We start from the raw sequence: 17,042 nt of genomic DNA on the forward strand, positions 1-17,042 counted from the left end.
GCAGCTGGTATTGCATCTTGTAATCAATACTCTTTTAATAAATTTAAGGTGTATTTCCATTGATATAATGAAATTCTTTGGCTGTTTCAAGCCACCTCTAGCCCCAAAAAGAACTTTAGTTTCTCAATATCCTTAATTTAAAATTTTTCATCCATCAACTTCTTTACAAATTTGATCTCTTGCATATCATCCCTAGCCAATATCAAATCTTCAACGTACACCAATATTGATGTAAAGCCAGAACCTAAATTCTTGGTAAACAACAAATGGTCAGCCTTTGACTGCGTGTAACCTAAATTGAGGAATACAGAATATAATTTGGAATTCTATTGCCTCGATGCCTGCTTCAACCCATAAAATAACTTCTCAAGTTTGCAAACCATTCCATAGGGGCTTCAAGGCCTGGTGGGGGTTTCGTGTAAACGTTCTCTAGTAAATCACCATGCAGAAACTCAGTATTAACATCTAGTTGGTGAACGTGCCAATGCTTCTTAACTGCCAAAGCTAGCATGATGCGCAATGTGGTCATGTTAATCACGGGGCTGAATGTGTCGAAATAATCGAAGCCTTGAATTTGAGTAAAACCTTTAACTACAAGTCGGTCTTTGCGCCTTTCAATAGTGCCATCCGCTTTGAACTTTATCTTGAATACCCACTTGTAGTTGATCGCTTTCTTTCCGGGTGGAAGTTTAGTCAGTTTCCAAGTCTTATTTCCCTCTAATGCATCAAGTTCGGTTTTGATTGAGGCTGGTGCTCATCTTTGCAGCTTGTGATTGAAACAACGAGAATTGTGCCATTATTTTCGCAAACTTCTGAAAATCTGACACGGTAAATTCTTGATTCTCTGGATTTGTTTGATCCATCATTCTTTTCCGTGTGTTCGTCAAAATTGGGCTTGAACCACAGTATCAGAATTCATGAAGCAATTAAACCTTGAATGGTGGAAGGTACTCGCGGATCTATGCAATCATCCATGCTCACCGTACCATGATGAAGTTTTGTATCAGGCAGCAGAACAAGAGCTTGATGATGATTTGGTGAGAGCGAAAAGATTGTTAGAGCATAATTTTGAGAACTTCTTAGATAAGTTCTAATTTATTAAAATAATAAATCACACTTACATCATATACAAGCTTTCCTTATATATAAGCTTAACTAATAGCTAATTATTTGCATTATATAGCTAGCCATCTATTCTGCATTATTAAGCTAATTTTTCTAAGTGACTAATAAATACAAATGACTTGGCTTACTAATTGAATTCTATTATATTATCAATGAGCTAACACTTATTCCACAACAAGTAAAAGTCTTAACCTATTAAATTAATGAGTGTCTTTATATTATATATGTTATTTAATTCATTCTCAAATATCTCAATCGTTATTAACAAAGACTTCGTTCGATTAACTAAAAAAGTTTAAGTTTTTATTAGTAAAAAATAATCTTCCTATATATAATAGGAGACTAGTGGCTGGTTTGGTGCTCGACAAGTAGTAGATCTATTCACTTGACACGTGTTGAGTCATATAGTAAAGAAAAAAAAGCATACATTCACTAATAGATTCCAGCAAAAAAAAACATGAGAATACAGTAAAGATTTATATCTTCCTCTCTTTTGTACTCGCTTTCCATCAGTCTTATATAAAAGGCCATCTGAAGGAAGAATAGTATGCACAAATCATTCTCACAAGTAAACAAAAAAAATGAGAAAATGTCTCAAACCTTTGATTACGTGACTGATTTAAATGCAAGAAAACTACAATGGAATTTTAAAGTATATGTAATAAGGGTGTGGGAACTCCCTAACAGATACAATGAGAGAGAAGTTGGCACCATTGAAGTGATTATTCAAGGTAGTCAGGTAAATACATTAACTCTATTCAAAAGTTTCAAAATTTTTATTGATATAAGCAAGTTCTAAATATATTCAAAACAATACAGGGCACTAGGTTGCAAGTTTCGATCCCTAAATCCCCGTTGAGCAAGTGGCGGGGTGTCTTGGTTCAGTTTCAAATGTATATTATGACCAACTTCGTTGTTGTTGACAACCAAAAGGGTAACATATCAAGAGGGAAGTATTTATTATTCTTCAGTCATAGGACAATTGCTAGTCATGTTGAGAATCCCAGTTTTCCTCTAAATGCTTTCCAATTCAAAACCATCCGTGAGTTACTAAATCATGACTCTACATTGTTTGGTAAGTTGGTTTTATTAAATAGTTGTTCAACTTTTTTCATATTCAAATGCATTGCATGGCTATGGTTCTCTCAAATGCGTGTAATGTGTGTTTTGTTCTTTTCAGACATGATTGGTGAAGTAGTTGGTAAAGAAGATCCAAAAGAGTTGATCACCAGCAAAGGAAAAGAGACTAAACGACTGGCTATTATTATCTTGGAGGACCTCGAGTATGTACACTCAACACTATAACAACTATATTGCTGCGTGTATATAGAAATTTCTGTTTTCAAAAAGTTAATGTGATGTCGTTTATATTTATAATGTTTCAGAAACAATAGGATTTGGTGCACTATATTTGGTGAAATGGTTGACCAACTACTTCGACCATGCAAGATGGAAGGGCTGAGCCACTAATAGTTGTGATCCAGTATTTTAAGGCAATGAGATGGAATGGCAAGACATCTATCCAAAGCCATTTTGAAATGTCGCACATAGAGCCCGACCTTAAAGATGTTTTTCAGAATTTAGGAGCAGGTGAGTTGATTCTATATTATATAATCACTAAAATGCATGACTTGATTTTATAATTTGTATGAAAATGTTGTGGGCTATATGTATATTTGTTGATGAAGTTGATGATCCTTTTGAACTAATATGTAGGCTTCTTGGCAGTGAACCATCATCCTCTGTGAGGATTAGTCAAGTTCCATAAAAAATAGCTTAGTCAGGGGCTGAAGAGCTCAAACAAGGTGCTGTGTCAGTGAAAATAATTGAAGAAGTCCTTATCCAACATGAGGTAATCACGGTTATGTTTTTGTGAATGCTTTTTTTCCAATGTCTATTTGGATTGGTTGCTGATGCAAAAGTAATCAACATTTTAATATGGCTTAATAGGAAGGTCCAGCTTGGATTGCTGCAACCATTGTTGCGATTAATATTACGAAGGATGATTAGTTCTACAAATCATATAGAAAATGTCCAAAGAAAGTAGAAACTCCTATTGAAAACAGATATGAATGTGGAAAGTGTGGCCATACACATAGATCTGCAGCCCTAAGGTTCTTTTGTATAATATTTGTATGGAACTTTTTAAATAAACTACATGTTCATTTGTATTTTGTTTGTATTATAGGTTCAACGTCGAGGTGATGGTTTTTGACAGAACCGGTAGCATTCGCTTGCTACTGTGGGACAAGGAAACAAGTATGCTCTATGGGAAGAGAGCTGAACAGATTATGGAGGACCATGTAAGCACCTAGTGTTATTCTTAGGAATTACTATCTATAAGCTATATAGTTAAGAGTAAAGTGTTGTTTTATTTGTTTACAGGTTATAGTGGGAGATGAATATCCCAAAACACTTGATAACATGATGGACAAAAGAGTCTTTTTCAAGATAAATATCAAGGAAGCCAACATTAATCAGTTTGATCATGTGTACACGGTTATGAAAATCTGTGATGATGAGGATATCATTGACAAAAATCTTCCCAAAGAGTTGTCTACTAATCTTCTGAGTAATGTCAGTATAAGTTCTCTAAACGATTGAGTGCTACCGATAAGCGTATATTCCTATACATGGTCAATTCACTGTAACATCTAAGCAGAACAATTCATTTCCTAAACACAGGAAAATTGGTGCAACAACTATTTGGAAATTTCAGGAAATATGGCTAATCTTAAAACTAATTGTGATACTGAATCTTATATGGTATGTTCAAAATATCTATTTTCTTTTATGTTGCTACAAACAAGTGCATATTTCTTGACAGCTTTTAAGATGATAGTTTAACCTAATAGTTATCTCTTATTTATGTGTTATAGGATGTCATGGAGGAGTGCATCTCATCCCTCAAATACCAAACACCATCTAAAAGAATTACCAATGTATTGAACAATTCTTCCCCAAGTCTGGATGAACATGAGGAAGAAGGCTAGCTGTCAACCAACATGTTTAGCAGGCAGATGAGAAAGAGACAGAAATGTGTTAACCTTGATGCAGATATATGAGTAGTTGAAAATTGGGTTTATATTTTGAGTAGTAAAAGAAACTCTATTGCAGTCACCTAATTATGTGTTTTGTAATTGTATGACTCTGTTATTATTTTTCTATCATGGGAGACTTTGTTAGTCTGGTGGCATTCAATTTATGATGAATTTACCTTAGAAACTTGATTGCTTCCTAATATGATTTCTAGATAGTTAACTTTGTTTTGACATGGTCAGTAGCTACCTACATACACACATTAAAAGAATTGTTTTTAGTAAGAATTCTTCTTAATGAATTTAATCATCTAATGTATGCTCTGGCTTATATCGGTAGTTACACTAACTAAAATTATTTCACATGGTTGGAAATAAACCATATACACATCAGAGTAAAAAGAAGTATGCATTCACTATGAAATTCTGATATATACTATACAACTACTTAGTTAGGCGTGAAATATGTATGAAGTGCTAGATATTACAATATAATAATTTATAAAATAAGTATGAAAAGCCACTATATGGATCATGATTGAGTTGAAATAGTATAACACGTGATATTGGACCAAAACCTATATAAGGATAAAAAAATCAATTAAATACAATTACATTCTTATCTTACAACACTAATAGAATTTAATAGAAAAGATGACCAGGTGTAATATAAAGCAATGTCTAGCTCAAATACATAAACCAAACATTTGTGATGGACTATGTTACGAAAATTTTTATCTGTGAAAAGAGACATAATTCAGTTTCATAATGAATTTCTATGTACTTTTACTAAAGTGGGTTCACTAAATATAGTTTGAGTTGTACTCAAGTAATTAAATATTTTGTTTGTTTAATTAATATTGCAAAAATATTAGAAGAAATAAATATGCCAAAAATTAGAATATAGTAAAATTGACCTTTACGAACTTATTTGTTAGGGATGCTGACAAATAATTAATATGATCTAAGCTATTTAATATACTAACTTGGTAATGGAAGTGAAATTTTTTAAAGGAAAACTATCTACATTTACATGTAAGGTTAAATTTAACCGATTTTAAAACAATGAATATAAATGTTTAAAATGTAACTATCGGAATTTTATCATCACTGAAAAATTTGTCGATCACATGAGCAATTTCAATTTATGGTATAAGAGATATTATGTGAGGTATATACCCTAAAATTTTTCTTGGGCTATAGACACATTATACAACAAAAAAGGATAAGTTTATTTTAAGCATTCCCTGTGTACATTATGTGAAGAAGAAGGGTAAAAAAATGTAAAAATATGTTAAACCAGATACAATGAAGGGACGCATGATGGATGCTCTGAAGATTTTCTTGGGCTATAAACACAGTATAGATAATAAAAGATAAATTTATTAATTGTTATTATAATCAGATCCTCCCTATGTACATTACATGAAGAAGAAACGTCTTCACTATGTACAGAAACTTAACAAAGCAGTGTTAGATGAGGTAACCGATGTACATGTTTTGAGTATACGTTGCCATATATTGCTAACAAATAACACTACAGATTAAAGTAATATTGTTGATAGCACTTTTAGCGTTTAAAAAACATCAACTAAGACAATCCATGAGCTACGATATGATAGACACAGATTAGCTGATGAACATAGCCTTTATTTACAATAGCTGATAGATGAACAACACCATGTTTATGACAAGATTATGCAATATGTCAACGATAGATTAGGTGGTGTTTACTTCTTATATGGATATGGGAGAGTAGGAAAGACTTTTGTGAGGAAGACATTGGCATCAGGGTTAAGATCAAGAGGTCAAATTGTCTTGACAGTGGCTTCAAGTGGCATAACTGCTTTGTTATGATCAGGTGGTAGAACAGCTCCTTCAAGATTTGCAATACCACTTAATCTTAATGAGTTTTCCACTTGTAATATAAATCAGGGCAGTGTATTAGCAGAATTGATCATAAAAACAAAACTTATTATTTGGGATAAAGCTCCCATGGTCAATAAGTATTGTATAGAAGCACTTGATAGGACAATGCGAGATTTATTGAGATTCAAGAATATTCACATTGAAGAGCAACCTTTTGGAGGGAAAACAATTGTGTTTGGTGATGACTTTAGACATATACTTCTTGTTATACCCAAAGAAAGCAGATAGGATATTGTGAATGCAACTATCAATTCATCCTACATTTGGAATAGTTGCACCATCTTGAAACTAACAAGAAATATGCATGTACAAGCAGATGATGCTAATGTACATTCGTCCCAGTTAAAGGATTTTGTAGAATGGATACTAAGCATTGGCGATAGTAAATGCGGGGAGTCTAAAGATGGAATTGATACAATTCAAATCCCCGATGACATTATGATAAAAGAATGGGATGATCCTATAGCTGCTATATGTAGAGCAATTTATCTCGAGATGTTTTGGCCTTCAAATTCTGTCTATGAAGTCAAAGATTGAGCTATTCTTGCACCAACATTGCAAATAGTGGATGAGATTAACCGATACATGATGAGTTTAAATCCACGTGAATCACAAACATACTATAGTTCTGACAAAGCATGTCCAACAGAGCCAACTAATGAGTTAATCGCATCAATACATACTCTAGACTTTCTAAACATAATTAGGTGTTCGGGGATTCTAAACCATGAGTTGACAGTCAAGGTAGGAACACCTATCATGACACTACGAAATATTGATCACTCGGTTGGATTATGCAACAGAACCCGATTGGTGATAACAAAGCTAGGAAAACACATTATTGAAGCAAAAAGCATGACAGGAAAGAATGCTAGTCAGAAAGTTTTTATTCCAAGGACGACCTTTAGTCCATTTGACCATAGAATACCATTCAAGTTTTAACGCAAACAATTCCCTATAATGGTATCCTATGCAATGACAATTAATAAGAGTCAAGGACAATCTTTATCAAAAGTTGGATTGATTTTAAAGAAGCCTGTTTTTACCCACAAGCAATTGTATGTGACTATTTCGAGGGTTACAAATAGGAAAGGTCTTAAGATACTCTTATATCACGAAAAAGAAAGGAGCAAAGAGACAGATAATGTTGTTTTCAAAGACGTATTTAGGAATGTTTGACAAAGGCTATATGTTTGCCACATTCTATATCAAAGTTCATCTCATGTAATTTATAGGTTTTAAAAGAGAGTTTTATTTAAAGATTCTATATTATTTTAGATGGACTGACCCAAATCACCACAAATTTTATATTGAACCATGCTATCTCTATATATTCAATTATCAATGTGCACTAGTGAACATTTTTATCTTGTGGTGCCTAGTGTAAACAAATCAATTGAATTCACGTACTATTGTATCAGGAGAAAATTCAAAGGAAAGATACAGATGATGTTATGTCACGAGTGGTATTGTCCATTATTTTCTAGAGATTGCAATGGATAATTTCCAACATATTTTTGCTCTCACGTTATTTTTTTACTAAGCTGAAAGGTCAATTATTTTTGCATTATTTAAAGATTTCTGGAATTCAACATATTTTTCTGTTCTAATCTTGATTAGGATGATTTTCATGTTATTTGTAGCAAGTTCTTATATGAAAAGCGCATATACATATATACTATAAAGAGTAACAATGTGATAAACTATAACAAGGAAAACACTACTAACAAATCAATTATTAGTTAGAATGAAATGAAATTATCACCTAAAGCTGAACTAATATATACATAACTAATAGAACACATATAATTATTGTCCACAACACACAACAAAGGTAACCCAATACAATGCTAAAATAAAATTATGAAGCAGCAAGGCATGAAAAATACAAGTAAAGATATGAATATTATGAATCACTAACATACTTGTTGTGCCTGTATAGTTTTCACCATGAGAGAAGTGTAGTTAATGACAGCACCATATCTAAAATAACAATGTATTCCCATTATCACTCTTACTTATGCTGTTAAACAACACTAGACATGCAAAGAAAATTTAAATTAGGCCTGAAAAAAATACTCACACGTGGATGTAACAACATTTAAAGAGAAATAGCAATATAATTGTTACTAAGCGAGTTGCATTGATTAGTTAGCTAAAATCAGTTTATTTAAATATCCTCTACCTCAAAATAAGCAATAATTGTTTAAATATCAACATTTATAAATGTGATAAATAAACATTTCAAATTCAGAAGTGATTATAAACACTTCAAAGTTACAATAAAATTATCGAGATGTTAAGTCTTGGCAAAATATCAAACCATTTCTATGTAAAATTGTATTATTTTACATGGAAACAATATCCTCAAAAATCATAAATTGGATGAAGCTAAATAGGAACATAGAAGCATATAAAAAATTTAGAAGTAGAACATTTTATTAACAATAAAGAACATTTCATAGTGAGATTTCATAGTGATTGGACATTTTATTAACAATAAAGAACATTTCAGCACATATTTAATCAAAGTAGCACTAAACTAACATATAATTAAATGAACAATAAACTATATTAAAGCACACTCACTTAGAACAAGTAAAACACAACAGTAAACATAGAAGAATTTGTAGGTGATTTTCCAAATCCTTGAAGCAGCTCCCCAACGTTGAAAATATTTCAATAATTTAATTTTTCTTTTCTAATTCTCAAACATCACGTCATGTTCCCAAATACTGTTAAACAAAACATGTCTTATTGAAACTATCATGTGTTAGGATTATTCAGTTAATTTTTTTTACAATTCATTTTTCAGTGATGCGTAAAAATTTTCCTTGACTGAATATAGTGTGTTTTTGAAATTTTAGGAGGAGGGTCACATATCACAAAGGTGATACAATAAGTTTTGTAAAAATATTATTTTATTTGATTGGCTTTCACATTGTCCATATAGGGATGAAGTAGATGGAAATTTAATAGAGTTCATTTCTCTACATACAAAATTAAATGCTATTTGTTGAAACCTTATCATTTCAGATGGAAGTGTATAGCTCTATATCCATCATTAGTTTTATATGGTCTTTAACCTTTAAAAAAAGATAATATTACATTGCAAATATTAAAATCTGTTTTATTTTTGGATTGCTTTTGGGGGGTGGTTGAAACTCTACTAAATCCAACTTATGTAATATATGGAATCAAGTTTACTAATACTAAACAATATATATTTTTTAATTAAAATAGACTACATATTAAATTTATTATATATGATTTTGATACCCGTATAAATTTATTCAAATTTTAATTATTTATAAAACAATTTGAAATTATAATAAAGTTATTAAATTTGTGTTAATTTGTATTCACAATCATTAAGTCATAATCTTCTACGGTTTAAAAAAAGTGTCTATGCAATATTTATAAAAAATAGAAGTGGCAAAGAAATAAAATCATGAATAGTAAAAGAAGCATCGTATAACTATTAGATTAATTCTCCATTAACACCTTTCGAATAACTTGAGCATAGAGAGTTTACACCATATTAAATTCATATTAAAATGGAGCAAGAAAAGTGAAAAATGAAAGTAAATTACTATTGAGTAAAAATATACATTTAAATCATCAGCAACAAAAAAATATAAAAAAAAGCAAAAATAAAACCAACAAGAATGTGAGTTACAATTAAATTTATATTTATCCAACTCGAATCACATATTATGATGAGAGTTTTTTAATTGATGATTAAGATCAGTCCTTAGTTCACATAGAACAATATTCTGATCATTATTATATCAAGTTGGAATCAATTGAAGAAAAACTATTTTGTTCTTAGTCTTTTCTTGAACATGCAGCAAAAGAGAAATATTTATTTAGTTATACTATATAAATTGAAACTCACTATCAACCTTCCTGTAATTATTTATCAAGAACTAATTGCTTAGTCATATCAAATTTTAATCCGATTACTATGAACAAAAAAAATTCCAACTGTTGGAACTTGATTAAAAAAAATCTATTTTCACTAATAAGCCTTTGAGAATGAAAGTACTCACCTTTATTTTGCTCCCATTTACCAGCATTATCATGTACATTGGCATGAAGAACTAACTCAAAAGTAAAAAATAATTCAATTGAACAAAAGAGTATAGCAAACTTTATTAAAATAAAATTAAAAGCTCTAACAAATAAATTCTCAGACTTTGGCCTTCTACTTTTCATTCGCAAACCACTCCTGTTGTTGATGGTCGAATGCAGAAGAAAAATTTTTATAGACAATCGTATCCACTCGGCAATAATATATTTGTTCGGCGATAAACTCCATACGTTTTTGTTCGAATAGAAGAATGAATTGAGACCATTTTTTAACACAGAATAGAAATTAATTATCAAAAGTTTTAGAGATTCAATAGAATTTAATGCAAATAACCTAATTTGGGTGTGCAAAGATGTGGCTATTACATGGTGGTGGTTTGGGTAAAGGTGGAGTTGGATAAATTAATTTTTATATGCGCATATATCAAATAGATATATTATACCATTACATTTTAGTTAAAGAACAAGTGTAATAATCCGTGTCATGCACGTAATAAGATTGAAATTATAATTTTAAATTATTTTATTAAAATTAATTTTAATTATAATAATTTGATTAATAAAAAAGTAACATATTACGCATTGTTTGTTTTTTTAATCTAGTGTTAAGTGTATCAACTCTAAAATAGTTATTAATCAGTTTTAATAATCAATTTTTTTCAATAAATTAGACATATATATCCAATGTGACCATAAATAACCTAGTAATACTTTTCACCAACAAATTTTTATTTGTTATTTTTCCATGAAGTAAGAACATATCAAAATCAGTTTAAAATGAACAATAAATTATTAGAGAATTCTAATGCGCAAGGTTCTCTAATAAATAATAAATAATTTAAAACCACTAATATTATTTAATACATCATATGCTAATACTAAGAGTATTTTCTAAAAAGATATATTCGTAAAAATAGATATAATATAATTACAAATATAACATAAACAAATATGTTAAATAAAAAGTTAAACCAATGTGCTTACCAATGCCTTTATTAAATTTTGTAAATTGGAGAATATGTATGTATTCGGTTGTTTTGTGATCACATAAATAATTGAATAATTGAGTTGTAAATTGATCTCACAGTGTGCACCTTATTTTTTCTCATTTCTAAATAAAAGCAAGAATTAAGTGAAGTAAGTAGTAATATTAATATATAATGAAAAAGACAAAAATTTTTCTATATGTATAGATAATTATTACAAAACAAAATTTTATTGTGAAATATTAAAATTTCACATACTCCAAATCATGAAGATCAACCACAATGTAGTGGTCACTTCTTTCTATTTTTTTATCATGATATAAGTTCTTCTTTTCTAGTCAAGAGTCCAATAACATCTAATTGAAAAAAAAAATTAAAAATATAAAATTAAGGACAAATAAATGAATAACATAATAAATTACTTATAAATTAAATTTTTTTACCAATTTATTTTATATTAAACGATAAAACTAACAATATATTAATAAAATGATATACTTTTTAAAAAAGTTGCAATACAATTTTAAACATTTGCATAATTTAAAACCTCTAATATAATACACCATATGCTAATACTAAAAATATTTTCTAAAAAGATATATTCGTAAAAATAGATATAATATGATTACAAATATAACATAAACCAATATGCTTACCAATGCCTTTGTTAAGTTTTGCAAATTGGAGAATAAGTATGATTCGGTTGTTTGATGATCAAGTAGATAATTGAATAATTGGATTGTAAATTGATCTCACATATACACTTTATTTTTTCTTATTTCTAAATAAAAGCAAGAATTAAGAGAAATAAGTAGTAATATATAATGAAAAAGATAAAATATTTTGCATATGTATAGATAATCGTTACAAAACAAAATCTCATTGTGAAATATTAAAAATTCACATATTCCAAATCATGAAGATCAACCACAATGTAATGGTCACTTCTTTCTATTTTTGATCATGATATAAGTTTTTCTTTTTCAGTCAAAAGTCCAATAACATTTAATTAAAAAAAATTAAAAGTATTAAATTAAGGACAAATAAATGAATAACATAATAAATTACTTGTAAATTAAAGAAATTTTATCAATTTATTTTATATTAAACGATAAAACAAGCAATATATCAATAAAAGGACATACCTTTAAAAAAGTTACAATACAATTTTAAATATTTGCATAAATAAACTATTAAAATTTATGTTATCGATAAAATAATGCTATTATATAATTTATTGGCAAAAATAAAAAAAAGTTTTATACAAATTAATTATGTACTAAATAAGTTGAATTGTTCATTTGTTTATTTCAATATATCAGCATGAGTAAGAATAGAAATCAATTCTAACACAGAATAGAAATCAATTATCAGAAGTTTTAAAGATTTAATAGAATTCAATGCAAATAACCTAATTTTGGTGTGCAAAGATGTGGCTATTACATGATGGTGGTTTGGATAAAGGTGAAGTTGAATAAACTAATTTTTATATGCGCATATATCAAATGAATACATAACACGTGTGTCATTACATTTTAGTTAAAGAATTATGTTTAAAGCGTGCACACAAACACGTGTATTTTAATTTCTTAAATGATCAACACTTATAATATTAAGTGGCTTTAATAGAATTTTTTTTAGTAAAATTAAATTATTTTTATTACATAAATTATTCTTTTCTTTTTTTTTTTGGACAGAGACTTGGGCAAGCAAACCCGCCCAAGCCAAAAACAAAGAACCCCTGCCCCTATCCAACCCAGTACCCACTAAACCTTCCCATCTGTTGCACTAGAGAAACGGCTGAATTTTTCATGTTGTGAAGCATCTTCTTCTTCGCAGCACCGGTGTGGAAACCATTATTCTGAGGGGTGGTGGCATTCTTTCTTTTTAGTCTTGGGCTAAGCCCTTCAACCCTACCCAAACTTAACAACCCACCCACCCGAAATCCAGATCCCCTTTTCTACATAGACAGTTAGACTTTTATAACGTAATTTATGTGGAAGTTGAAAGTAGTGGGAGTTGAAAAACAATGCTCCCATGGCCTCCTTTTCAGACCGGTCTTCTTCTCTTTAACATCTTCTTTTTTCTTCTTTTTTTGAGATTTGAATTCGATGCATGGTATGATTGTGCCGGTTTGTTCAGGTCTCCTCCGCTGGCAGCGCCCCTGATGGAAGCTCTGTTGCAAAGGGTGAAGGAACCCGCAATTTCTCATTAGGAGTTCCTCTTTACTAAATTGTTCGATTCCGATGTACAATCCTTGTTTCGGATTAAGCTTGAAAAGTAAGTTGATTGTCTTTCTCTTTTTTCTTACCGTATTTCTGTCATTTTTAAATTTGTACCTGTTTGTGACTATCTTCTGGCTCAAACGCAGGTTGCTCCTTTGTCCACTGCCCCCTCCGGTTCTTTCCCTGACTTCAATGACCACCTGATTGGGTACCGTTAAAACCCAATTTTCATTTTGTTCGATTGCACCTTCGTGATGTGTAGGCCTTCCTCCAATTCTTCTAACTTTCTCTGCTTCTCTTCTCAATTGGGTTTCAATTATCACTTGTAATCTCACTGACCAATTGCTTGAAAGTGTACCTACTGCTCTTTGTGTTGCTATGAGATGCGCTAAATGATTTCCCTCTCCTGGAGTCCAGGTTATCCCGGCATCTGGTAAATCTTTCAAAAGATGTGCTATGTCCTTTAAATAAGCTAGTATTTCGCCTATATAAGATTTTGACTTTATTGATTGTATTAATTGTAAATTATCTGACTCTATTAAAACTTTTTTCAACTGCAGATTTTTTGCCATTATCAATGCTTCCTTGAGTGCTAATGCTTCAGCTTCAAGACTGGAGAAAGTCCTGATTTCTGTTGCTGATCCTGTAATAAATTTTTCTTGCCAATCTCTAAGAACCGTTGCCATTGCTCCCTTCCTGTTAAATTTTCTGAAGCTTGCATCCACATTAATTTTCAACCAATCCTTTGGTGGAGCCCTCCAGGTAGCATTTCTCATCCTCCTATTTTCTGCTCCTTTGTGCTTCATTTTTACCTGTTCGATTGCCGATAAAAATTCAATTTGCATTACCTTTACTGCTTGAATTATTCTGTTTGGACTGATTTCTTTTCCTTGAAAAATATGATTATTCCTTTGTTTCCAAATAGCCCAGCACATGAATCCTAAACTTCCTATCCGTTGTTCTTGTATTTCTCTGCCTTCCTGTTTTATTCTAAACTTCCTATCCGTTGTTCCTGTATTTCTCTGCCTTCCTGTTTTATTCTGTTGATTGTTTCCAGCAACCATTGAGCAAATGTTCGAATTGAATTATCCGTAGGTATTGCCTGAATTTGTGCTCCGAACCAAGTGGGTCTTGTCCATGGACATAATAGGATATCATGCTCCACTGATTCTTCACCATCCCTGCATATCATGCATATTGGACTGTTAGTAATTTTCCTTTTCCAAAGATTATAATTAATTGCAATAATATTGTGTGAGGCCTTCCATAAGAAGAGCTTTATTTTATTTGGTATTTGCATCTTCCATATCTCACTCTATACTTCCTTTATATTATCACTAGAAGATGCCCAATTATCCTCACCAACTCTCTCTTCATATTTGGCAATGTAGTATCCTGATTTTATAGTATAATTTCTATCTAATCTGTGTGGCCAAAAGAAGCAGTCTTCCTTATTGATGAGACTTATAGGTGTGCTTAGGATCTTTTCTTTAATATTAGGGGGAAACACCTGTCGTAATAACTTTTCATTCCATCCTCTCCCTTCCACCAATAAATCTTTAACCATTGATATCCTATTATCCCGGTAATTCTTTAAACTCCCACCTTCAATAATCCAATTGTCTTTCCATATATCAATATTACTTCCATCTCCAATGCTCCATCTTCCATTCCTTCTAATAAAGTCTTTTCCTTCCACTAAACTTCTCCAAACCCAAGAGTCTCCATTTTTTGCCTTTGCCTCCTAAAAATTTCCATCCGGAAAATACATTTTTTTTAATTTTTGCCCATATTGCCTCAAGATTCTTTACAAGTCTCCAAGCATGCTTAACCAAATATGCCATATTCTGATTCTCTAAATTTTTGAATCCTAACCCTCCATCCTTCTTACTATTAGTCATTCTTTTCCAACTTATCCAATGTGTTCCTCTCTCCTTCCTTGATCCAGTCCACCAAAATTTTGCTATTTTGCCTTCTAATCTCTTGCAAAAACTCTTTGGCAGCTTCACTACATTCATAACGTATGACGGTATAGCCTGAATCACTGCTTTAATTAGGATTTCTTTCCCAGCTTGATTAAGGATTTTCTCTTTCCATCCGTGAATTTTCTTATTAGCCTTATCCTCTATCCATTCTAGAGCTTTCATCTTAGATCTTCCCCATTTCGCAGGCAGGCCCAAATATTTTTCTGGATTATCCCAAGTAGCTATTCCAAGAATTTCTTCAATATGTACTCTTGTATTTATAGAAACTTGATTCCCAAATATTATTTCGGGTTTATCCAAATTTATTCTTTGACCGGAGGCTTCCGTATAAGCATTTAAGATTTGAATAAGTTGATATATATCCTCTTGTCTAGCTTTTGAGAAAATGATACAATCATCAGCAATCAAAAGATGGGTTAAATTCGGAGCATTTGGAGCTAATTGCATACCAGGAATATCTCATTCTCTCTATTTTATTTATCAAGATAGTAAATACTTCAGCCGCAATAATGAACAAATAGGGTGAAAGCGGTCCCCTTGCCTTAAACCCCTCTGCAGTTTGATTTTTTTTGTTAGTTTTCCATTCACTTTAAACTTGTAATTAGCTCCTGTAACACAACTCATCATCATCTTCACCCATTTTTGACAAAATCCAAAGGCCTTTAATACCTCTTCCAAAAAGTCCCATTCAAGCCTATCATATGCCTTATTCATGTCCAATTTTATTGCTAAATCCTCCATTCCCTCTCTTCCTTTCTTTTCAATTTTATGAAATGCTTCCTGGACAATAACGATATTATCTTGTATCATTCTCCCTCCCACAAAAGCACTTTGAATTGGGGACACAATAATATCTAAAATCCTTTTCAGCCTGATTACTAAAATCCTAGATATTATCTTATAAATAAATTTGCAACAACTTATCGGTTTGAGATGATTCAAATTTTTCGGATTATCCACCTTAGGTATGAGAACCACTGTGGTTTCATTAATATCTTCTAGAATTGTCCCATCTTCAAAAAAATTCTGCACCACTGCTAAAACATCCTCCTGAATAATATGCCAATATTTCTGATAGAATAAACTATTTAAACCATCTGGTTCTGGGGCCTTTAAGCTTCTCATGCTAAACACGGGTCCTTAACTTATTTATCTCCTTGTTTAGTTCTTCATTCATATCATCTGTAACCTTCCTTGATATTTCTTTAATGCACTTTTCAAAATTTCTTCTCCCCACCGTAGTGAACAGCTCCCTAAAGTGATTTTCAATTAAATTTAAAATATTTGTTTCTCCATGAATCCATTCCCCATAACCGTTCTTCAACCTTTCAACTCTATTTCTATCCCTTCTCTGAATGATTGTAGCATGAAAAAATGCCGTGTTCTTATCTCCCCGTCCCAGCCATTTAAGCCTGGACCTTTGACCCCAATATTTCTCCTCTTGTCTCCAAAGCTGAGAAAATTTTTCCTTTATCTCCCTCTCTTTTTGTTGTTGATTTCCTTTAAGATCAGAATTTTGTAGAATTGTAAGCTGCTCCTTTAATTTGCTTATTTCTTTATCCGCACTCTTAAATCTCTGTTTACTCCATTTCTTTAGATCCTCCCTGCATCTCTCTCTTTTCCTCTTGAAATTATTCCAACTTCTGACTTCTTCACCTGGTT

The 17,042-nt window shown here is 31.2% G+C and overlaps 2 protein-coding genes across 2 annotated transcripts; both read left to right on the forward strand.

Annotated features, from left to right (window-relative positions):
• The first annotated feature begins 1,714 nt into the window (after positions 1–1,714).
• LOC130974516 (uncharacterized) lies at positions 1,715–2,595 on the forward strand. Its single transcript, XM_057899390.1, has 4 exons — positions 1,715–1,864; positions 1,945–2,200; positions 2,306–2,408; positions 2,511–2,595. The coding sequence occupies exons 1-4, from the start codon at positions 1,715–1,717 to the stop codon at positions 2,593–2,595; spliced, it is 594 nt and encodes a 197-aa protein (XP_057755373.1).
• Positions 2,596–6,158: 3,563 nt separating this feature from the next.
• LOC130974517 (uncharacterized) lies at positions 6,159–6,629 on the forward strand. The gene is made up of 2 exons (XM_057899391.1): positions 6,159–6,265; positions 6,365–6,629. Exons 1-2 carry the CDS (start codon positions 6,159–6,161, stop codon positions 6,627–6,629), a joined length of 372 nt encoding a protein of 123 aa, XP_057755374.1.
• The last annotated feature ends 10,413 nt before the right edge of the window (positions 6,630–17,042 follow it).

This window comes from Arachis stenosperma, chromosome 4 (genome assembly GCF_014773155.1).
Source record: "Arachis stenosperma cultivar V10309 chromosome 4, arast.V10309.gnm1.PFL2, whole genome shotgun sequence".
Taxonomy (NCBI): Eukaryota; Viridiplantae; Streptophyta; class Magnoliopsida; order Fabales; family Fabaceae; genus Arachis; species Arachis stenosperma.

Bases quoted from the DNA above. Each gene is read 5' to 3' on its own strand.
- LOC130974516 (XM_057899390.1), top strand. From the start codon at position 1,715: ATGTCTCAAACCTTTGATTACGTGACTGATTTAAATGCAAGAAAACTA. The intron at 2,201-2,305 runs GTAAGTTGGTTT...TGTTCTTTTCAG, and splicing joins TCATGACTCTACATTGTTTG to ACATGATTGGTGAAGTAGTT. The intron at 2,409-2,510 runs GTATGTACACTC...ATAATGTTTCAG, and splicing joins ATTATCTTGGAGGACCTCGA to AAACAATAGGATTTGGTGCA.
- LOC130974517 (XM_057899391.1), top strand. From the start codon at position 6,159: ATGGTCAATAAGTATTGTATAGAAGCACTTGATAGGACAATGCGAGAT. The intron at 6,266-6,364 runs GTTTGGTGATGA...CATTTGGAATAG, and splicing joins TTTGGAGGGAAAACAATTGT to TTGCACCATCTTGAAACTAA.